Raw genomic sequence first — 24,744 nt, forward strand, 5'->3', positions numbered from 1 at the left:
AGACAGTGTTTAAAGGTAAGTAGAAGAATACATTTCAAAGCCGAACATAGTGCTTTTGGCAGTAAACCTCTTTAAAAATTATCTGTAACTTGATTTCTCCATTAGCACACTTAATAAAGAGTTGGCTTTGTCTAAGTGGTGAAATGTGCTTTCTTTTTTCCAAGCCTATAAAAGCTCTGTATTTTAACTGTGATGACATTTATTTTTAAAAGCTCCTGGGTTCATTCTTACCGAGGGTTCCTTGCCAGAAAATTGAGGCACGGGGCATTGGGCCACTGTCTGCCATTCTGCATAGCGGTCTCTACAGAAGGTGATGTTGTGCAGAGAGAGACTGTCTTGGGTTTGGCCTCGAACAATCCGACTTGTTATTTAAGAAAAGCAAAACAAAACAAAAAGCAAAAAACATCAAACTGATTTTGAGCAGTCTTGTTCTCCCACAGGTATATATTCTACAGTGAGCTCTGAAATACCACTTCCAGTTCTTGAAACTCGGGCTGTCATTCATTTCCCCCAGCTTCTTTAAAAATAAGCATTTAAGAAGCTTCGAGTAACTTTGAAGATCCCAGAAAAGAAGTGCCCCTCTGTGGTATCCTGTGTTAAATTGAAAGTGTCTATATTAGAGAATTCATAATGAAGGGAAATTGTTTGAACACATCCTTTTGTAGACTGTTGAATTTAATTAGGTTTCATCTTGTCCTGATTGCTGATTTGGGCTAATTGGCTAACTTTGTACTATTTGGTTCTTTTGCAGATTTATTTAACTTCTACCCTCCTTGGGTTGTTTCTGAGTGCTTAGAAGTCTTCAAGTGAAGAAGTCAAAAGAAGTGCCCAGAATAATGGCATTTTTTCCCCTAGTGACCACCAGCAAGCCAGTGTTTGACTCAGTCAAAACAGGTCACAATGGAGTGTGTCTTCAAGACGGTATTGATACATTTAGGAATGGAAAGAGAAGGCAGTCTTAATGAACGGAGCACTGGACGAAGAGTCCTATAATCCTACTATATTATATTTGCCATGAGTGCACTCCTGACTGATCTTTGACAAGTAGCTTTGGTACAAGCTCCTAGGGTTCCTCCTTGGTGCACAGACAGCAAAGCCCAAGACATCAAGTTCAGGGAATCTGGGAATTGTTCAGTTCCTAGGTGTTTGTGAATAAAATGCACTGATCTGTTTTGAGAAACACGCTACTCTAGACTGAGAAACCTTAGCATCACACAGACTTATGTCCTGGACAGCCTGTGGAGTGGTGTGGCCTCTGTTATATCAGCGGGCATGGGAGGAGGGAGCAGTAATACGCCCTTGGAAACAGCCTGGTGTCAGCTAGAACTGACATCTTGGCCTTTGTCCCAGTCTGTTTTATGGAAGCCATCCAAACTTGATAACATCCCTCTGAGTTAGATGAGAAAAACTATCTGTAAATCTCCAATGTACAAATGATGCCCAGACATAGGCAGGGTGAATAGTAAGTGAGAGTCAGAGGAAAGATTCCAGATACTTTAACACTTTCATTCTCAGGCTGTAGGCAGCATTCCCCATAATGTCTAAAAGAAGCCTCATATCATTCCACAAATGCTGTATCTTTTAAACATTTTAAACTTTTGAAATGTCTTCATCTATGCCATCCCATAATAGGAAGATTAGTGGGCCTTAACACATTCCAATAATCCTACTTTCACTTGGCACTTTGTGTAGAATTTGCAAATTGCTTTTGCTGTAAACAGTAGCTGTAGAATACTTCACACTGAGAAGATTAAATGAGGCCCTTATCCTAAAATAAGCTTTTCAACTAGGTTAAAATGACTAAAAATTTCATCTTATGAGATGTTATTTGGATATCAAAAATATCTCCAACGAAACACTGCCCATTGAAATTCTCTTGTGCTTCTACAATGCCCCAGGGTGTGGACGCGGGGGACGTATGTTTAGGGGGGTAAGCACATCATGTCTGTGAATAGGGCTTCTAGACTCCCCTGAGTTATAGATAGCCTCATAATTGTGCTTCAGGGGTTAACAACCCCGGCGTCGGGGGCAGAATCAGCAGTAGAAAGGGAGGACTGACAATCTCTAAGTTGGAACACACTGGGACTACACACCATCCACCTTGGCCACCCCAAGTACAAAAAAGGAATGTTGAGATTTCCACATTCAGAAGAGCCAATCCCAGAGACCTCTAGCTGAAAGAGAATGGAAAGCCTCTAGCCAGGCGGCAGAGTATGGGTGAATGTGGACTGACCCGGTTACTAAGGCTCAGCAGAGGCACAGGCAGTCTTTTAGGGTAAAATGCAGCCTCAGGGGCACTTCTTCCTTGGAGAATGTGTTTCTGTCCACCAGCTGAGGGACCATGGGAGAAGTCTTAGGCACAGGCAGTGGCAGTGGCAGAGCTGCCACCCCCTTCCAGAAGTAGGGGGCTGAGAAGACAGGAGCATTAACGGTGAGGAGGGAGATTGGAGGGGTTGTTGACTTGCGGAGGGGCAAATCCCAAAGCGTTGTCTGTGGGCCCTACATGGGACCCAGAGTCACCAAGGCATGTGTGACTTCCTAGGCCATGCCACTCTGCAGCTATGCTCTTCCAGGTCCGTGCAGAGTCGGAGGCCACCTCCGTGACAGGACCCTCCACGCTCAGCAGTGGCAATGGTAGGAGAATGAGGGGCGGAAGAGGGTATTCTGCTATGCAGGAACACAGGAGTTACTGATGGCAAGCCAAAAAGGGCGTTAGCAATATTGCTGGCCACATTCTTGCTGGCGTTGAAGAAGGTTTAATTCATAAAACAGAAGACTTGTTCTTCAGGGGCTTGCTAAATCAGAGTAAAGGTTTGATAGTCTAAAGACTGGTGTCCTAGATCTGACTCTGCTGTTTATTCATCATGGGACCTTGAGGGCATCACTTAACCCTCAGAACACCTTTTTCCTCTTTATGAAATGGGGACAACATCACTTTCTCTACATGACAGGACTGTTGTGGGGGTCAAGTTGATCATATATATGAATGTGCTTTGAAAATTGTAAAATGGAAAAAAAGGCAATCAGTTTTTGAAATAATTAAAAGGGACAAGCTAGTTCACAGACAGCAATTGATTTATTAGTCCAGGGCCATTTATTAATATTTAAAGGAGTGAAAAGCATTATATTTGAGAGTGAACACATCAGGCGCTATGCTAGCCTCCTGATGAAGAGATGAACCGTATCAAGCAGGTATTGAATGCCAGAACAGTGTTTTATGGGATGTCTGGGCAAAATGGGGTCCTAGAGGTCAAATGGGGAAACTGAGGCTCAGAGGACCTGAAGGGCTCACTCTGATAACTGGTGTCAGAGCTGGATCTGGACCCCATGCCAGACTGCCCATGCCACACATTGTAGCTGCCTGAACAGTGGGTTTCCTGGTTGATGGTTTTGGTTAAGCAGAAGTGAAATCTTGGTGTCAAAAATATATATCCTGAGTAATCTCACATAAATTGGATGGCAGAACAGGTGCTGAATGAAACATAGATCTACTGTCATCCTGCATTCATTAGGATTCCTGAATTTTATAAACATGCCAAGACTCACTAACAGAGTCAGCGAGGAAAAATAAATATAATACGTCACCATCTATGTAGCTTATTTTCAGTGTTACTGAAAAAGCGTTTGCCACAGTCAATGTGCTTTTCACACATTGTACGAGTCCTTTAGTCACTGCACGCCGGGCTCCTTCATCTAAAGTACTTTCTAAGATTATTTTGGGACTCTCAGAGATAAAATCCTTGCAGAGGAGCGCAGTGTGGACTTACCCCGTCCCATGGATGGCCAGGCTGAGAAAGAAGATGATGAAAACATGGTGTGTGTACCAGAACAACTCATAGGAGGCCTGTCTGATGAACTCGGTTGACGAGGTCATGATCAAGACTAAAGCCAAAGAGATCACCAGGCCGGTGATGCCCGCTATTGTCCTTAGCAATTCAGTGGTTGTGTTCTAAAAAAACAAACAAACAAACAAAAAACAGAACAAAAAAGAAACAAACAAAAAAAACACCGTGACATTAAATATCCTGGCATTTTTTTTTTTTTTTTTTTCATTTTTAGGACCAGTACTTGAAATTTCAAGCAGGGAGCCATTCACAATGTTTCACTCAGAAGCACGTTAGCCTCAGCGAGGATGCAGGCGCAACTCAAGAAGTGAGCTTCCTCTTCCTCCCCCTTCCCACCAGCTTACAGTGGTTACTTGCTTTGCTAAAATTTCATAAAATACCATTTCATCAATCACATTTTTTTATTTGTATGAGTCATTTCACATCAAAGTTATTATATCGGAAAAAAACCCCCACATAAATAAATTAAAAAAAAAAAAAAAAAAAGCTGGGCATGGTGGCTTGAGCTTATAGTCCCAGCTACTCAGTAGGCTGAGATGGGAGGATCATTTGATCCCAGGAGTGTGAGGCTGCAATGAGCCATGATGCTGCCTCTGCATTCCAGCCTGGGAGACAGAGTGAGACCCTGTCTGTAAAACAACAACAACAGTAACAAAATGGGGAAAAAAAAAGAAAAAAAACAAAGTTATTATGTTGGATTGAAATTAGGGCAGCATGAAAAGAGCATTTTAAGATAAAATATTGCAAAATAAATCTGAGTTTTAAGTTTTTAATCTTTAAAATAATTATGTGGATCACCATGCTTAATTGCATTTTAACATTAATAAACACATTTTTTTGAGAGGTCCCTTGGGGCGTTCCTAATAAAGCAGCTGCACACTCAGTTCCCCTGGTAGTTGTTCCTTGCTCTTGCTTTTTAATTGGAAAGACCATGACTTGCACTTCTTTCACGCCATCTCCGGGGGCCTGGAATAAGGCTTGGTAAATCCTAGGTGATCAATAAAGGTACAGCTATTCTTATCTGGTGGACACTGCTAAATGGCCAGAATTCTGACCTGTGAGTGCAAGGGACAGTAAAATAGCCTTTTAGAATACGCATCACACAGCAGTTTATTTTCATTGTGAATTTCCCATGTTCTTGCCAAGTCATTAGTATTCATACATTGTGTTACTATCGTTGAGACGGCCACGAGCTCAATAAACTCACTATATCTTTTGTCAGTAAAATCTCATTAATTTGGGCGGCTTTGAGATCTGGAGGTAATTTGGACAGGGACTTCTTCATTGTTTGTTTTTTCTTCATAGAGCAAAGAGTGGAAATAAAATTGAAAGGGGTATGTCTCAAACATTTAAAATATTTTCTTTTCAAGTATATTCAGGCATTTTAGAAATCCATTTACATCATATGATGTGCTAATTTCACATCATTCTTCCTTGCCTATTAAGGCAAATCGCCATGTCTCTGTTCTTGCAACACATTTATAGACTGGTTAGAGCTGCAGTGTATCCTCCAAAACAATCCCACTGCATCTCTAAAAATGCTCTATAATGTACACTCTGTGTTACTGATACTCATCTCTCTCCAAATACCCTAAATTAGAGGGTTTCCTGAGTTTAATTAGTACTTACATAGTATATTGCTTCTAAAATTTTGAAATTACTGCATTGGTAGTAGCTTAATTATTTTGCTAGTAAATATATAATCACATTGCTTGAAAAGTATTTTTAATAAATACTATTTATTATATAGACTATGCAAAATGTTGAGATTTATTCTTGAGTGTGTGTAGCAATGGATTTTCCAGCGTCTTAGTGGGGAAAAACAGTAACCTTAGTAGGTGCCCAAAGGCTGTGATTCAATGGACTGACACAAAGGCATCCCCACTCGTTAGGGCAGCTATAGTTCTGATTCGGAAGTGTGAAATTTTTGCTTCCAATAGCTGTCAGCTAAGAAAAGGTAGCTCAAGCCGGGCGCGGTGGCTCAGGCCTGTAATCCCAGCACTTTGGGAGGCCGAGGTGGGCGAATCACGAGGTCAGGAGATCGAGACCATCCTGGCTAACACAGTGAAACCCCGTCTCTACTAAAAATAACAAAAATTAGCCGGACGTGGTGGCGGGCACCTGTAGTCCCAGCTACTTGGGAGGCTGAGGCAGGAGAATAGCGTGAACCCGGGAGGCGGAGCTTTCGGTGAGCTGAGATCGTGGCACTGCACTCTAGCAGGGGCAACAGAGCAAGACTCCGTCTCAAAAAAAATAAATAAATAAAAATAAAAAAGAAAAGAAAAGGTAGCTCAACTAAACCTGATACATGGCCTGATATTGAAAATCATCTTAGGTTAATTAGGGGACATGACACGGAACAAGTGTCCCAAAACCAGATTTTGAGTTTTTGTTCTTTAAATAAGGCTGCATGGGGAAATGGTCACTTAGATGGCCTGGATAAGAATGGACGGATTTTCACTGCTGAAGTGTATTGCCTTAGGGCTTTTCTTTGGCAATAAAGATATTCTTAGTCTGGTCAACGTGCTGCACACATATGCAAATACGGTGGTACATGGAAAAAAACTGAGATCAACCACAAAGAAAGAGGTAGGGGTGAATTAAGGGAGACGACTGTCTTCATCTCGGAACATAGATTGCTGTGGCTACATTTTTGGTTTTCTTTTTGTTCCCCATAGCTGCTGACAGTCTGTGCACACAGGTAATTAGCATGAATGATGTCACTGGCCGTGCAGGTCTCATTATGAAATTAGCTGCTTTGCCCAGTATCTGATCTGGCAAAGCAGCTGTTCACATATGTGCAAATGTATGAGGCATTCGGAGAAGAGATCCAGAAAACAATCTGCAGACTGAAAATGAAGACATCCAATTTATGATCTCTGTGTTTAGATGGCACTTCACCTTCTTTATGAGTCGAACATCAGTGAAAAAATATCTAATCATGAACTGCTTTTAAAATGTTAAATTTTAAAATATTAGGAATTTAACAGGTTACTGCATTTCTAGTGCGTGTGCGTATATATATAAATTAATTAGGTGACGTATCTTTTTCTCCTTGCTCATAACTTTCCAGCAACATTAATGATAGAAAAATAACTTTTTAGAAAATGTGAAATTAAAAACAAATTCACATGTAAATTCATTCTCCAGCTCTTTTATTAAAAGCTTTTCAATATAGCGTTCCTGATTAGAGGACTGGAAAAGGACGGATTTTTCAGGGGAGAAGCTTGTTAGCATGCAGGAACTCACTTTGGGGAAGGTCCGGACAGGGTTGAGGTAGCTCTCATTAGGAGTGTTGCCCAGCTTGGAAAGTGCAGCCAGAAGTCCCTGGGCCTCCTCGGACTGGCTCCAGTGGTAGCGTTCCAGGTTGAAGAAATGCGCCACGATGTGGATGGCTAGGACGAGGAGACAACACCAAACATGCACCCTGTGGCTTGCTTTCTCCCTAGTTACTAAAAAATGTCTCTGTGCTCAAGTTTCTCTGTTCTGGTTTTTGTAGTCTCCAAGGAAAAGTGATTTATTTACACATCTTTCCCAGTGCTTTGAGTGGAGTGGATTGAATACTTCCAAAGACACTGTACAAAAATCTCCACATTTATTTAAGTTATATTAATGAATAAAGTAAATCTCAGTTCTTCATAATTTAAAGTGTATAGTTATCATGGAAGTGGAATAAATGTTATGCTATCTCAGCATAATTATATATGAAATAATTCTAAAAGAAATAATTATATATAACTTCTTAAGAAATTGGAAAGCATTATTCTAGAATACTGTACATTATACATGCTGATATGTATGTATATGATACTGTATAAAAATCTCATTTATTTAAGTTATATTAATAAATAAAGTAAATATCAGTTCATCATAATTTAAAGTGTGTAGTTATTACGGAAGTGGAATAAATGTTATGATATCTCAGCATAATTATATATGAAATAATTCTAAAAGAAACAATTATATATAACTTCTTAAGAAATCGGAAAGCATTATTCTAGAATACTGTACATTATGCATGCTGATATATATGTATATGATGTAAATGATAGATACCAGGAGAGAGATTGTTTTTGTTCTCTTTCAGACACTGTATTTTCTGTTTATTCCTTTACGCATTTTAGTGTACAGTAGTCCCCCCTGTCTAAAGTTTCACTTTCCCCAGTTTCAGTTACCTGAGGTCAACCACAATCAGAAAATATTGAATGGAAAATTCCAGGAATAAGCAATTTGTGTTTTACACTGCATGCCATTCTGAGTAGCATGATGAAATCTCATGCCATCCTGCTCTGTCCCACCTGGGATGTGAATCATCCATTTGTCCAGCATATCCAGTAGCCCTCTTGGTTATCAGATCAACTGTCATGGTATCCCAGTGTTTGTGTGCGAGTCATCCTTATTTTACTAAAAACTGGCCTCAAAGCGGGAAAGTAGTGATGCTGGCAATTCGGTTACACCAAAGAGAAGCCATCAAGTGCTTCCTTTAAGTGAAAAGGTGAAAGTTCTGTGCTTAATAAGGAAAGGAAAAAAACTGTATGTGGAAGTTGCTAAGATCTACGGTAAGAACAAATCTATCTGAAATTGTGAAGAATTAAAAATTTGTGCTAGTTTTGCTGTCACACCTCAAACTGCAAAAGTTACAGCCACAATGCGTGATAAGTGCTTATTTATGATGAAAAAAGCATTACATTTGTGGGTGGAAGACATGAAAAGGAACATGTTCTGATGGATGGCAGTCGGGGTCAGTACTATCCACAGTTTCGGGCATCTGCTGTGGGTCTTGGAATGTATACCCTGCAGACAAGGACGGACTACTCTATATGTATATATACCCCTGCACATAGACATTCACACATAAATTTGCATGTGTTATTTCTGGTGGATTGAAATAAGCCATTATTCATGGAACTAAACATACCTTCTATATATTCTTAAGAAGTAAATGGAGCTTTCTAATTCTGGGACTTGGTGGTGTCTAAATTCTAAATGAAGAGAACAAGCTTAAGAACACAGCATCGTCTGGCCTGAGGATTCTGTGTCTGATGCTGCTCTTTCCAAATCTGTTGGGAAGCCAGCAGTCACACCGAGACAACGACATACTGATGCTTTTCCTGCAAATGAAACTCCCACTGGGTGGCCAGTTGATAACTGCCATTGGGATCGGATTCGTGTGTGAAATGAGAATTCATTGCCCAGGGTATAGATAATTTCCCAGTTGATATCTTCTTTTCTTCTGCACCCACAGTGAGAAGTAGCAGGGCCTATGACTATCATATAGTCTATACAGGTTGTGAGTGAGTTACGGGATCCTCCATGGTTGTACATTGTGGGTTGAGGTATGGAAGAAGATGTGATGGGGAAAAAGAAACAGCAAGAACTTCTGAGAATATTTGTGTCATTTTGGTCCCTGTGGTCCTAGGAGCAGATTTATTTAGAAATGCTATCTTCTATGCAACCTCTTTTCTTTGTCATCTGAGTTCCTGCCATCACTCCCTTTTCTGATTTACAAAATTTTCTACTCATGCCTTACAACTCATTTCAATAGTTGACTTCTATCACACATTCTTCAATTTCACCAGCACAAATGATAGTATGATCATAGCATTTCTCAGATATTACTGTTGCAGTATCTATTTATCCCTGCACCCCCCCGATGAACTTTGACTTCTCAAGGATGGACTTTCTTCATCCTTGAAACCTCAGCACCAGTTTGTATCTGACAATTATTTGCCTAGTGGCAATGAGATTAAAGAAAGGTAGAAGGGGTAATGAAAGGGTCGGAAAATCAATCTATAAATACAACCTTGTTGGAGTAGTGTTTTCTCTGCTGATATATGCATATATATATGTGCTATATATATATATAATATATATATTGCACATTTTTCTTTAGCCTTTAAGTTGAAAATCAAGTCAAATACACTTCAGGTTGAGGCTCACCCAAGAAGGCAAAGCACGTGATAGTGTTTCTGCATCATGATGTTTACTGCCTCCTTATGGCTTCAGAGAGGTTAGCATCCATGAGGTACTGTATTTCCTCCCGAGGTGTTTTGTCAACATATACAGCCATGTCTATGAAGGGGCTGCCTTGTTTAGCCTCAGCATCCACAAAGCTGGAAAGGCTTATCTAGCAGGAGTCCTTTCCAATATGCTACATGCAAAATGGAAACTATTTGCTAAATTGAACATAAACATTGTCCAGTATTTCTAATTGCTGTTTTCTGATAATTATCTCGAAGTCTTTAAAAAGCAAGTAGTACGTCTCATAGCAAACATATCGAATGTTTACTATACAACAGACACTGTTGTAAATGCTGTAGGCATATTATCTGATTTAACCCTCCTCAGGTATCAGCCTTCTTCTTATTTCACAGACCAGTATTCAAAGAGTTAAGGAATTTGTTGTTGATTTGTGATGAAAGTGGTTTAGTGGTTTGCGTGACTCGGTGCCCCATCTTTTGACCATCAAGCTGTATTGCTTCGTTTGACTAATGAGCAATTATCATACCTGATTTTTAATTGAAAACTAGTTTTTTCTATGGGCTTAGATAAAACTCTGAATGGTTTACCTGGTGTCTTTAATCTAGAGTCCAACCATTTCTAAGGCTTCTGGCTGATCACAACATTTGGAGTCCTCATTGTAGGTTGGTGTGAATGCTCCTTTTATATTCTGCCCCTTGACCCTTATTCCTCTCCTCCTAGCTTTCTTTAATTCTCTCTCCATAGACTAGGGCACTCCAGACAGGGAGTGAAGCTGTTCCCAATTTACAGAAATAGAAACTGAGCTTCGGACCAAGTTTACTGATGTGTTTACCATTGCATAATCCATGTGTGATAGTCAGAAAGAGAAGGCAGGATAAGTTTTTATATTTTATAACTTTTTTTTTGCAGGATAAGTTTTTTATATTTTATAATTTTTTTTTGCAGGATAAGTTTTTTATATTTTATACTTTTTTTTTTTTTGAGACAGAGTCTTACTCTGTCACCCAGGCCAGAGTGCAATGGCACGATCTCAGCTAACTGCAAACTCTGCCTCTCGGGTTCAAGCAATTCTCCTGCCTCAGCCTCTGAGTAGCTGGGATTACAGGCACATGCCACCATGCGCAGCTAATTTTTAGTAGAGATGGGGTTTCATCATGCTGCCCAGGCTGGTCTCAAACTCCTGAGCTCAGGCAATCTGCCCTCCTTGGCCTCCCAAAGTGCTGGGATTACAGGCGTGAGCCACCACGTCTGGCCTTATATTTTATAACGTTCTTCTCCCCTGTAATGAGTTGTTGATCGCAATTTGTTTTCTGTTAGATTGATTTCCACATGAGAATTTGACACTGTTAAATTAAATTTAAGTATGTTGCTTGAATGAACAAAGATATTCAACTATTTATTTATTCTTATTGTCAGGTCTCCCATAACAGAGCTGAAGAAAGTAATGAAGGAGTACGAGAAAGCCCCAGATGGTTTTCAAGAGGCAGCTTCTGAGGGAATGTGTAAAATCTATTCTCTCCAGTATTTGTCACACACTTTAAAGTTCATGTCTAACATGTTCCCTTGCTCTCACTACCTCCATTTTGTTTTCTTTCACAAGGTAGAACATACAAAGTGGAATATTTTATTTATCTCAGGCATTCTCAGAGAGAAAACTGCTTATACCAATTTTGTTTGTCTAAACATTTTATTTTCCTCTTAGATCTGATCCTAATTTTACAGCAATCTTGGCTTGGAGCTAAAGATATACCAACCGCTAAATTCAGAATTGTTGTGACTTGATAGACACCAGGGGAGATACTATTTTTGTTCTTTTTTAGACATTATATTTTCCATTCCTTCCCTTCTACATTTTAGGTTTTTAAAAATATAAGTAGCCATGCTGTTTATGTTACAGGAACAAGGGCTGCAGAGATGGGATAAAACAGTGATATGGTTTGATTTCTCTCTCTCTTAGTCATCAATATCATTTCATGTTATTAGATTTGATATTAGTATGTAACAGAAAGAATACTGAAGAGGATACTTCTCAGTCACTTAACTTCTTTCAGGCCCCTTTTTTCCCATCTGTGAAATGGGTAGATTGTACTAAACAAGGTTATCTAAGCCCCCTTCCAGCTGTGTGGCTCCTGTGTCTTTCTCTGAAGTTAACTGGGAACATATTTATCATCTAAAAGGGATTTGTAGACCAATATGGAAGTAATGCAAACACGAAGCTCATGTTTTCATGTTTCCAAAGCCAACTCTGGCTTAAATGGGTGTCTTCAGTCTTGCGGTAAATCCAACGCCATTAGCTATGCGGGGGAGCTCTTCCTGGGCCTCTGTGGACTTTCTATAATACGCACTTCTGTGCCCTTGGAGGACCGCAAGACACACATTTCCATAACCCACTCAATTGTGCCAGGCTAAAAGGTGCTATAGCTGGATCTTTCTACAATTTTGTGTTCTCCCCGAAGTACTTTTAAGACAGCAGCAATTTTGGAAACACTACACATGCGCATTTAATTGGTATGTGAACTTCTGAGTTCAAATAAAGAGCTTTCCATTGAAGAGTGAACAAAAAAAACAAATCATAAAGGCTACTATTAGAGCCAGTTGCCCTGAAAAAGTTATTTTACCTTCCTTCTTTCATTTTAGTTTTCAGGAGATCAAAGTGAAGATAACTGGGGGGAATCTTGGAAGTGTGGTCTGTCCTTGCTGTCTTTCTGCCTGCCTGTCAGTGATAACAGTCATTTTGGAGTCAGTCACCTCCTAATTAAGCAGCCTTCAGAAACAAGGACCCAGGGACAGATTCTGGCTATGCTTCTGCAGCCAGAATTTGGCTGCAAACTTTTAAACCTGTGGTCTGATTTCTGTAGAAGGATTCGTTGACTCTGGCACCCTGTGTGTGCCACGCATTTGTAAATCACATGAAATCCTGTCAGGCAGGACCGGGGATGGAGCTTCCCTGAAGCTCCCAGAGCCTCAGGGGGAACTGGTTAGGAGCAATCCTTGAGGGGTCAGGACTGAAGAGTTTGTGCGTTTAGGGCTATTCTCAAGCCTGGGTCTCCAAATCTTTATTTTCTGGGCATCCTTATTCTGTGCTCTGTCCTCTCATCCTGCCCTTGTTATGTTTATTGATGTTTGTAGACTAATTTTGCAACTCATCAGGAGCTGCACTCAGCTAATTGTTCACTCCTGGAACCTGGCAGAAACAAGCTGCCGACTCTGCCAGGGATTGCTGCCTGGGTCACTATTTAGACACCCCTTGATGGAAGCTGGAGCTCAAGGTACTACTTTTCAATTGGAAGGGTCTTCAAGGTCTGCTGTGGACCAGGGACTCCAGAAAGATCTGCATTAATAAGAACGAAGAGGCTGTGAAACTATGATTTTTATACCCGTGGGGTTATAGGTCCCTGAAAATGATTTATTAGTGGTTGAAGAATGCTCCGGCAGCTCTTATCATAGGCAGACAAGCAGGAAGGCAGGAAGCCAAAAGAAGAGTTTCTGTCACTGCATTTTCCGTGATGTCCTTGATTACAGATACCATTGTTTTGCCTCTTCCCTCCTCCTCCCTCACCTTCTTCCATCAGTCTCTAATTACATCCTTTAATGATTTGACCAATTAAAGTCTGCAGTTCAGCTTATAGGGGAACGGATGAGAAATTAGAGGTTGGCAAGCAAACTTCGATGTGGTCGCACTTTTTCCAAGGTTACACACCTCTATTAAGCCAGCCAGCTATTTGAAATGCAGCATAATGGGCGATGCTAATAAAATAAGCGCAGGGACATTTTCAGCTGCTCCCAAGTGAATCTACCATAAGAACAAAATGTGAAAAGCAGAGGTGTTTCCATGAAACCAAGGCTTAGCATTTTTTTTCCTCCTAAAAGCGCAGTTGCCAGACGCATTTCTTCGTTCATGTGAAATGTAATAATTGCTTTGTCAGGGTTTGGGAGAAGCGGAGAGCTTTCTCCCCAGCCTCCTGCGTTTGCCGGGAGTGGAAACACTGCAGCTCTGCTGATTGCCATGCAGGAGTGGGACGAGGGGTACTTTGCTCTGGGTTGCAGTTCTGACCCTGCTGGGGGAGCCCCAGGAGATATCTGGGAGCCTGGCAAAGCAGTGGGGTTCAGGAGGAAGGGGGCCGGAGAGAACACTTGATTCTCTCCAGGGATGTGTGAGGGAAAGAGGGAGAAAGAGCACCCTGCTTTCTCTGGTTGCAGCAGAATGTGAATGTATTATCTTGGACAATCGGCATCGTTTGAATCTTTTCCCTCCCCACACTCTGTTCAGTCCACCCCAGACTGCTCATGACTCCCTGAACAACTCATGCATATGTGTCCTGTACCATTCCCAGTGATTCCTTCAACCTCTCTTGCCTGCTGGCTGGCTCTTACTCATCCTCAGTTTTCACCAAATTTGTTGAGGACCTCTTGTGTGCCAGAAACCAGGGCAGCCAAGATGCGTAAGGCACAGGCTCAGCCCTGGAGGTGATCAGCTTCTGGGGAATGAATTTCACTCTGTGGTAGAAAGTATGACCTTAGACCCCTCAGTGAAGTGGCTGCGTTGGGGGAGGTGGTCCAGGATATGAGTCCTGGGCGTGGCCATGTCTCACCCATTTAGCGCCACGAGGAGGACAGAGCATTTCAGGCAAAGAGGATCCCTGGAGCAAAGGCACAGAATGCTTAGGAACTCCTAGAAGCTGGGTGTGCCCAAGGGGAAAAGCCAGGGGGATGTGGCAGGAGATAAGACTGTGGCGGGGGCACAGGCAGGGGGCACATGCAAGGTCACTGGAGCCCTTGGTCAGGCTAAGGCCTTTGGATTTGATTTTATTTGCAATAGCAGCAAGTGAATAACCCTGTATTCTGCAAATTTCCAACTAACTCTGGTCCTGACAATAATCTGTACATCTCATTGAAAATTGTTTTTTTTTTTTTGAGACAGAGTTTTGCTCTGATTGCCTAGGCTGGAGTACAATGGGGCATTCTCGGCTCACTGCAACCTCCACTTCCCAGGTTCAGACGATTCTCCTTCCTCAGCCTCCCAAGTAGTTGGGATTACAGGCGTGAGTGAACCACCATACCTGGCTAATTTTTGCATTTTTAGTAGAGACGGGGTTTCATCATGTTGGTCAGGCTGGTCTCCAACTCCTGACCTCAGGTGATCCACCCGCCCTGGCCTCCCAAAGTGCTGGGATTACAGGCATGAGCCACCACGCCCGGCCTGTATTAATATTCTTTTAACTCCACAGAAGAAAGAGCATGAGGAACTTATCAGATATCATACTACCAATCAGTAGCAGGGGTATAAAATAATTTGGTTACCTGATTTTAGTCAACTGTTGCTTATACTAAATTATACTCCATCCTAAAACAGCCCTGACCACACTAGTTTCAGAAAGTTGTAGCTGCTTTCAGGGTATCTTTAACACGGGGGATATTCATTATACGTTTCTAATGTATTGGTATTATTGATACACGATTACATATAAAGAAATGTACATGCCCAAAAGTTTAAGGAGAAAGCTATTTCATAACACACATTTTTCTTATTCTTTGCTTTCTTTTCTGTTGTATTTTTTTTTTTCTTTTTGAGATGGGGTCTCACTGTGTTGCCCAGGCTGGAGTGCAGTGGCACAATTTTAGCTCCCTGCAACCTTCACCTCCTGGGCTCAAGCGATCCTCCCACCAATGCCTCCCAAGTAGCTGGGACCATAGGCATGCACCACCACGCCCAGCTAATTTTTTTTGTATTTTTGGTAGAGACGGGCTTTCATCATGTTGCCCAGGCTGGTCTCGAACTTCTGAGCTCAAGAAATTCACCTGCCTCAGCCTCCCAAAGTGCTGGGATTATAGGCGTGAACCACCATGCCCAGCCTCTTTTCTGATGTATTTTGATGCTGGCTGTTTTCCCCCCTTCTCTCTGTAATATCTTTAAAACTTTCTCTTAGAGTTCAAGTCTGTCTTAAAGCTATTGTATTGTGATAATATTCTTGCCATTTTACTGGGTTATGCAGAAATCAAGCTATTTGAGGTTTTAAAGGAAGCCTGGAGATTCCTTGAATTGCTTCTGTGATGAGCCTATCAAGGAGCGATCTGGTCTCTGTTTGGACATCACCCATGATGGGGAATTCAGTATTCTTAGGGGAAATTCATTCTAATTATAGATAATTTTCAAGGTCCGGAAAAGATTTCCATTCCTGAGCCAAAATCTGTTTCCCTGAGTCTTTATTCCTTCGTGCGTTCGCTCATTCATGAAAGGTTATTGGTGCCTACGCATACTTAGCACTATTGTGGGCCTTGGAATACAAAGATGAACCAGCCTTATTTTTTCCCCTTTATCCCTGAGCTGGTTTTCTCTAGGACATGATGTCTTTTTACTCTTATTTCCTAACAAACCACAAAGACCTTTTACAAAGCAGTTCTCGGGTTGGTTTAATCCAGTGTTGAAGACAATCAGGGGGAGCATCTTCCCCTCATGTCTCACTGCACACCCAAAGTTGTGTTAATTGGCACTCGGGCACCGTCTGTCATGTCTTGTTGCTTAATTAAATTCACATTTGTTTTGAGTGTTCCTTTTACTCTGATTTTTTTTTTTTAATGCATGAGAGGATAAAAACAAATGAGGAAAACATTTTATAGTTAAATTAGTTTGAGAGAAACAGTCCTGAATCATAACTCTTTATCGCTCAGATAGCCTTTTATTTCAATGTCTTTGTTTTCCAGCAAAACCACAAGCTGGTTGATGACTGCTCCTCCTCCTTTCTTCCTCATCAGAGTTTAACCTTGGCCTTGGATGCTAATTTCTAGTGCCTTCCTCTTGAATTAGAAATATAATAATAGCAATAACACTTTATATGCCGATAAAGCTTCATGTCTTTTCAAGACCCTTTTATGTCTGTTACCTCAATACGATTCAGAACTTTGCTCACATGATCTTTCTTTTCTTTCTTCTTTTTTATTGCCCACGATACTGTTTGACAGTCATTTTCCTATGACTGTGAATAAGATTTTGAACAGAGGTCAATTTTATTTCCAAAGTGAATTATATTGACTAACAAAGTGTTCCTTTTTCAAGTAAGTATTTATTATTGTATTATTAACAAGCTTAACTATTCACAAATGAAGTTTCACCAACTTTTCTTTGACCAACTGAGGCCTTGGTAGGGGAAAACTCATAGGTAAGTATAAATTGAAAATGTAAAAACCCATTTATATAAGGTTTACAGGGTCAGATAAAGGGCAAAGTTTTCTTTTACCTGAGGGTGAGACTTGGGGAAGGCAGAGTTAAAACAAAACTATGAAGTTAGGCATCAGATATTGTAAAATCCATTGAGCAATTAATAAGTACTTACTTGCATTAACAGCTATCCCATAGGCGACCAGTTTGTGAAATTTGAGGTTTTTGTCTAATTGCCTCCTCCACGGTCCCCTGCAGCACTAGAGTAACAAAAAAAATGCCTGATTTATGGAAAAATTACAATGAAAACAATGTCATGAAAGTTAAGAGAGTAGGAATCAGGCTTTGCCTCTAAACTGCTTAAAGTGGGGCTATGTGACACAAAAGTTAATGGCCATTAGTCAAACAGGCAAATCAAAAGGTTATTAGTTGCTTTGCTGAACTCTGAACTCAAAAATGATTGACTTATTAGTTCTCTGGTTATAATTCCAAACTCTTAAATAAGCCTGCCAAAATACATGCCTCACTCAGCTTCTTTGTTTAAAAGTTTAAGATGATAGCCATCATCCTCATTCATGTGTTTTAGGTAGTCCGCAAATTATTCCTATATATACCAAGGCAAATATGCATTTATATATAAATATTCATAAAATCATGATGATGATTATACAGGCATACCTCGGAGATATTGTGGGTTTGATTTCAGACCACTGCAATAAAGCAAATATTGCAATAAAGCAAGTCACACAAAAGTTTTGATTTCCCAGTGCATATAAAAGTTATATATATACCATCCTGTAGTCTATTAAGTGTGCAATAGCATTATGTCTAAAAAAAAGTACATGCTTTAATTAAAAAATACTTTATTGCTAAAAAATGCTGACACAGAGACACAAAGTGAGCACAGGGTATTGGAAAAAATGGCTCTAGTATACTGGCTCCACACAGGGTTGCCGGAAGTCTTCAATTTGTAAAAACCATAGTATCTGAGAAGTACAATAAGGGAAGTGCAATAAAATGAGGGATGCCTGCATAATACAGTATTTTACCTGGTAAAAGTTTTTGAAGGTCTCATTCTCTGCATGCTATTTTGTTTGACAGGAAGCACAGGTAAGTTCCTAACACAGTTAAATCAATATAATTGAGAAATATCCCATTATGTTTGGTAGAGGTTAAAATCTACATAATAAAATCTATGTACTGTGATTATGCTTTTGTGGGTGAGAACCCAGAGAGATGTTTCCTGGTGGTGTTTGTCTCAAAAGCTTATTTATCTTCTTTCAATCAGAAACAATGATGGTTCCAGCTATTATAATGCTTCCATCTTCATGGGGCAAATATATCAGGAAACTGTTGAGCAATGAGTTGAGTGTCATGTAGGAAATCAATGGCAACAGCCAAAGCCAAATCAGATAGATGTACTGATTACTGTTTTTCTGTCTTAGCCTTTCTGTTATTTCTAACAGAGAAACCCAAGTTTAAACAGAATTACTGAGAATTTCATAATAAAGTACATTTTTTGTTTTCCATGGCACTTATATGGGGGAGTCATAAGAGTTGAGATTATTTCAAATATTTTAGTACTTACAATACTTGTTCCTCTTATGAATGAAATAAGGTTTCGACTGATAGGTATTAGAATTAGCATGCAGTTAAAATTCAGGCACAGTGCAGATGCTCGTGCCCAAGCCAGTGTTGACTGTCCACATGTAAAGACATAAAAAAGAGATTCAGGGAAAACAAGGATCCAGGGAAAATAAAATGCATTTTGTTTTCTGAAAAAATAATGTTTAATCATAAACTATACTTACACCCAAAATAACTCGTGTGTAATGGAAAGACTCCTCCTCTTCATACCAGTAGAACGTGTCAATAAACAGATAAAAATTTATTCCCAGCCATAAGAGCTAGAGTAGAAAGGAAAGAGAACCAATGAATACTACCTTCAAGCTTTTTCTCTATTCAGAATCGCTTGGTGTTCTTCTTTTAAAGTGGAATGAAGAGCTTCTCAATATTAATCAGAATTACTCCACTTTTTCTCAATATTAATCAGAATTACTCCACATATTTATTTCTCATAGATGAGTTTTTAATAGGATTATAATGGTAATACATTATTACCTTTATTAAAAAGATTTTAAACACATATGAGTCAACTTGAAGTGATTTAATGAAACTACAAAACCTTCTTAATCAATGTTGCTTGACAATGATGTCAAGAAGGAGGAAATCTTTAAAAACAACTCCGAGAGTTCTCTAGAAAAATTCCAATTTCATAGTCTAATTCAAAGACTTCATTTGATTTAGAGAAACACTCATACATTATGCAGAAACAAACTACTTGACTTTAAAAATAATTAAAAATGAGCTCAATCGGAAAACAACTTTGCATGATTCTATAAGGGGAAATTAAGTATATCTTCTGAATGTTTTCTAACAAGTTTTAGTCTTTTAACTAGAGTAATACTTCAAGCTATTTAGCATTCCTATACAAGTTTTCCTAAAAATCAAAGACTATTCAATCTATATATTTAAAATTGAATAACAAAAATGATACTTACTACTAATATGGTGGAGAGACCCTCATTCAAAATCCAGCACCCCATCATGATACTTGTTGCTCTTCAGCTGTCAGCAAATTTCTTTTCCCTCACCTGTGTCTGGATGTTGGGTCCTTAGTAAGGGCTTCCCTAGTAAATTATTTTGTCTTTTTGTCATAGGAAGCACCTACAGGGAGCAGCTCTCGAGGAATTTCTAATTAAGGACTTCTTGCCAAGGGCACATCACCACGATGACATGCCTCATGACCTGGGTAAATACAAGGCAACTCTCTGTCTAATGATTCCTTTCGTCAGAGATTTTATAAGAAAAGAAAGCTGGTTTTATTAAATTGTCCTCATGTACTTTATACCCGTTCATTTTCTACATGATTGCAGTCAAGATGATAATACGTCTTTATGTAAATTTGAGAAATAACCTAAGTGCTGAAGGCTGCATATAGCAAAGCTCTTTCTCTATTTGTTATTTTTTCCACTTTTTTTTTTTTTTTTTTTTGAGACAGAATCTTGCTGTTTCACCCAGGCTGGAGTGAAGTGGTACGATCTGGGCTCGCTGCAACCTCTGTCCCCTGGGTTTAAGGGATTCTCCTGCCTCAGCCTCCTGGGTAGTTGGGATTACAGGCGTGCACCATCACGCCCGGCTAATTTTTGTATTTTTAGTAGTGACGGGGTTTTGCCATGTTGGCCAGGCTGGTGTCGAACTCCTGATCTCAGGTGATCCACCTGCCTTGACCTCCCAAAGTGCTGGGATTACAGGCATGAGCCACCACGACCAGCCATTTTTCCACTTCTTTAATTCCTTTTCCCCTCTTTCAAAAAAGCTCTCTACAGAAGACAAAGAGTGTGGGCTAAATGAATATGAATTAAACCGTCTTTAAGAAGATGGTGAAAAGAGATTCTAAAAAACATCAGATAGAAAACTCTCATATAAATCTAAAAGTGTGACTATCAAAAATGAACTTTTTTGTAGGACTGACGTAATACGTGTCATTAATCACGCTTGGTGCACCCACGCGGCAAGTGCAAATATCCTTTCATACTCCAGTCACCCCAGGAGTGGCTGCACGGGAGCCTCGTCTGTCTCTGATTTTGTGTAAGTCATAGTTGTTCAATATAGTGACCATAATTCTACTCTGCTAGGCAAAATCGTCCCAATTGAAGCAATTTTCTGGCTGGTTTTGGCCCAAATATTTCCTTTAAATTTTTTAGACAAGATGAAAATAGGAGGAGAATCAATTTTGGAAAATTAAATCTCTCCCGTTAAAAACCTGGTACGAGTAAGAATTGTGAATATTCATTTATCTTTATTTACCCAGGTACTATTAGGTTAAGGACTTTTCAAGTATTATCAGTTAAATCATACATGGACTCTATCAGGTTGATATTATTATGAGCCCCGTTACAGAAATGTGGAAACAAGCTTAAATGAAGTAACTTGCAGTAGGTAGGTGGTTGGGATTTGAATTCAGTTCTCTTTGATTTTAACATCTTCATTTCTAACCATTACCTTATACTGTCTCTTTTATGAAATATTAATATATGGACCTGTGCACCAAAGCATACTGAATATACAGATATAAATTGCAGTGCTGTAAATAGGACATTTAACTTATAGGAATTTAATTACAAATAAATGTTGCTATGTGTGATTAACTACACTATTTCTACATAATGCCAATGAATTACAGAAAAATACATGTTATTCTATTGTATTAATGTTCTTTATTTTCTGCATTTTGGGGTGCATTGCAGTCTTGGGGAGAAACTGCTTAAGTTAGGGTTAGCTCATTCCTAGTGATAGCAAACAACTGGTTTGGGAGCATGTCTTTGATATGCAAACCAAACATAGTCCAAACCCCTAACCCTCTCTTTCATTAAACTCTCATACATAGAGTCAACCTTTCCCCTGCCCTTGATCACCTCAGAGCCAGGTACTGGACAATGAGGGACCAACCACACCTGTAGCCCAGGGCCTGCGGAATCTATTCAAACTATCCAATCTTAAACCTCCTCCCCTGATTATACAAACTTGCCCCTTCTTCCCGTGAAAGCCACAAAGAAGGCTCTGCCCCGTGTTCTCCCCTTGATCCTTCTGCCTCCTCATTCATCCTGGTTAAGTATTTTGACAAACAGGTGAGTTTTCTACTTGTCGCCAAGCTCTGATGTGTTACCTCTTTTGATTCTCATTTTCCACATTAGTTTAATGGGACTAATAACACCTAACTTGTAGGGTCATTCCCATTCCCCCTTCACTCCTAATCTGCCTAATACATACACACACTCATAAACACACTCACACATAAACAAGACGATGCTTCTTTTGGAGAAGTCTTGGATTGGCCCATAAAAAATATAGTAAATTTACTTCTTGGAAAGACATCATTTTTTAGGGATTTTTTCACTGTAGAAATATATGAAAGCATAGGCATTTTTGGAAGCATTGACCTGAGATTAGAGTGCAGTTAGTAAGATATCTTTAGTAGCTTCTTTAACCGTGAGCAATATAAAGATGTAAAGTCTTTCTATTCATTTCTTTAAGCCAATAATCTTCCATGATAAAATGATTTGTTATTTCTGAAGTGTTTAGGATTTACATATCTTAGAGGTCTTATTCAGTTGGGTTATAAAAATTAATTCAGAGAGAATACATCTAGAATTTTATACTATCTCTTCTATTTTAGATTCAATGAGTGTGAGGAAGAGTTGAAATGTTCTTGCCTTCTGTGTTCTTTACACAATGTTACAAAGGAGAGACTTATATTGCTGAATAATAGTGTATGGTTGGCCGGGCGCGGTGGCTCACACCTGTAATCCCAGCACTTTGGGAGGTCGAAGTGGGCAGATCACGAGGTCAGGAGATTGAGAACATCCTGGCTAACATGGTGAAACCCCGTCTTTACTAAAAATACACACACACAAAATTAGCTGGGCTTGGTGGCACATGCCTGTGATCCCAGCTACTCGGGAGGCTGAGGCAGGAGAATCACTTGAACCTGGGAGTTGGAGGTTGCAGTGAGCCAAGATCACACTACTGCAATCCAGCCTGGGTGACAGAGTGAAACTCCGTCTCAGGAAAAAAAAAAAGTACGGTCACACTTTTTTGTTAATTGCTTAGAATATTTCTAGTATTACAGTAAAAATAAAACTTGAAGTTTAGTTTAAAAAATTAATCTTTACATGCTCCATCCTTATTTCTAAATGTGATTTCTTTATTCCTCATTTTGAATATGTAAAGAACATTATGTTATGTTAAAGTGTAGCTATTATTCATTTACAGTATACAAAGATGGTTAACAATTGTATTATGGAAGTGTAGCTCATGCTTTAACTTGGGCATTTTTCTTCATAGATTTTATTTTTATAAAATTTGCAATGATGTTCGTTCATATTGAAGAATCATATGTGGACTTCAAATTATATTCAAATTCATTCAGAGCTCAACAGTTTTGTATAATTTATGAATATACTTTTTTTCAACTTTTCTATTTTTATTAATACTTTTAAGAGTAACCTCATGACACCAATGATTGTTTTGCAATATTGGGATCAGACTTCCTAAGACTCATGATACCATGTCTTCTATCACACACAAAAGTCCAACTCAGTTCCACCTGCGGGCTCCTCAACACAAGCACTCAGTTTTTATAAACAAGGTATTAGGTTGTTCTCATTATTTGTTAATTTACCTGGTGAAAATTCTGGGAGGCATATCATGCCCAGCGGTCAACCTCAGTTTTTACTTCATTGAAGGAATCTGTACAGATCACAGGTGAAATAAGGACTCTCAATCACTTTCTAAGAAATGATTCCCAAGTTAATGGGGTTGTGTTTAAAGAGAAAGGGAACTGTACAAAAATCTACGGAAACAATATAACTGTTCAGAATTTTATCTATTTTCACCTAATTGTTTTCATCACTAATAGGTAGTGCTCACTTCATTTCTCAGAATTTTCTCAGAACAAACGAAGTGAAATTCGCCTTGTTTCTAAGGTGGCTACTGGTTTTCTAATTAAATGGGTATATTCATTGACTCTTCCAGCTCACCGCAAAAGATGATGTGGGCTTTTTCCCTTGTAAATCTCGCCAGTAACAAACCTACTATAATGGAAAAAGTAGGAGGGAAACAGAACAAATACATTTACAAAAAGCAGGTTAATTGCTTGAGTATGTGAATGCAAACTCTACACTAACGATGCTACATTCCTCGACTGGTTTTGCTCTATTATATTTTAGTTATTTTTAGTTCCTTAGTTGATCAGTTGACCTAACAAAGAAATACTTTGATCTTCAAGAGCAAGATTGATCACCTAGTATATTTTGTTGCTGCCTCCTGTGATCTAGTTTCCCGGTGGATGTAGCAGAATTCATAACGTATAAAAATAGCATTGCAAAATTATTCTCTCCTAAGCATGAAATATGTTTTTGCCTTTTCCTAAAGCATTTATAAACATTTAAGTACTAAGGTGAACATTAATGGCAACAAAAGAAAAAATGCAAACACATATAATCCCAGATCCTTACATGGTTATTTTGAGGAGTGTTTATTGTGATAATTATGTAATTATATTAGATAAATTATATGTTGGATAAATTTCATTTTTAAAGGAAAACAAAAACAAAAGAAAAAAATCCATACATTTACATATATCTGATTTTAGATAAAATTTAATTAATTTAAATTAGTATTTTACCTTTGCTGAATTAAACATATTAGGCTTTTATTTCATAAAACACTGTATTCTCTTAATATCATTTAAAAGTGGCTTGTGTCACAAACTTAGTTTACATTAACCGCTGAAGCTTTCGTCCATATCTGTGGCATGATTCTTTCCTTTATCCAACTCTCATAGTCTCAAACAAATACTCTCTGAGTCCACTGCCTGCATCACACAATCCTAGGCACAGCGGGTATTAGAGGTCTGGCTTCTCTATTTGGAAGCTTACAACGCAGCTGGGGAGGTCACAGGTACGTCTGCAATGGCTGAAGAATCATTTAAAGGTGAGGCTATCCTCAAGTGGTAGAAATTGCACAGCTGGGGGCTCCTGACACATGAAGAGACCTAGGTAAGAGTCTCCAGGGAGAATCCTTCAGACAAGGTGGATTGAGGTGGCTTTTATAAAAGAAAATAGTGTGAAGAAGAGAAGAGGGAAAGTAAATTTGAATCTCTAAGTTCTCTCAGGGTCTTGTTCATGCTCCTAAAAC

General features: G+C 39.3%; 1 protein-coding gene across 2 annotated transcripts in view; it reads right to left on the reverse strand.

Moving 5' to 3' along the window:
- Nucleotides 1-19,631, reverse strand: part of NOX3 (NADPH oxidase 3) — a 60,475-nt gene extending 40,844 nt beyond the window's left edge. Inside the window, exons 1-7 of one of the 2 annotated variants that reach the window (XM_054491677.2) lie at nt 19,545-19,631; nt 18,795-18,890; nt 18,572-18,682; nt 17,159-17,243; nt 7,095-7,240; nt 3,768-3,949; nt 232-361 (exon numbers count right to left, since the gene is read on the reverse strand). In XM_054491677.2, coding sequence (XP_054347652.2) covers nt 232-361; nt 3,768-3,949; nt 7,095-7,240; nt 17,159-17,243; nt 18,572-18,682; nt 18,795-18,890; nt 19,545-19,592 — 798 coding nt within the window. In that variant the 5' untranslated portion in view covers nt 19,593-19,631. The remainder of the gene's footprint in view (nt 1-231; nt 362-3,767; nt 3,950-7,094; nt 7,241-17,158; nt 17,244-18,571; nt 18,683-18,794; nt 18,891-19,544) is intronic. The other variant, XM_054491678.2, reaches the window with a different exon arrangement.
- Between the last annotated feature and the right edge of the window lie 5,113 nt (nt 19,632-24,744).

The sequence above is a fragment of the Pongo pygmaeus genome, chromosome 5, assembly GCF_028885625.2.
Source record: "Pongo pygmaeus isolate AG05252 chromosome 5, NHGRI_mPonPyg2-v2.0_pri, whole genome shotgun sequence".
Taxonomy (NCBI): domain Eukaryota; kingdom Metazoa; phylum Chordata; class Mammalia; order Primates; family Hominidae; genus Pongo; species Pongo pygmaeus.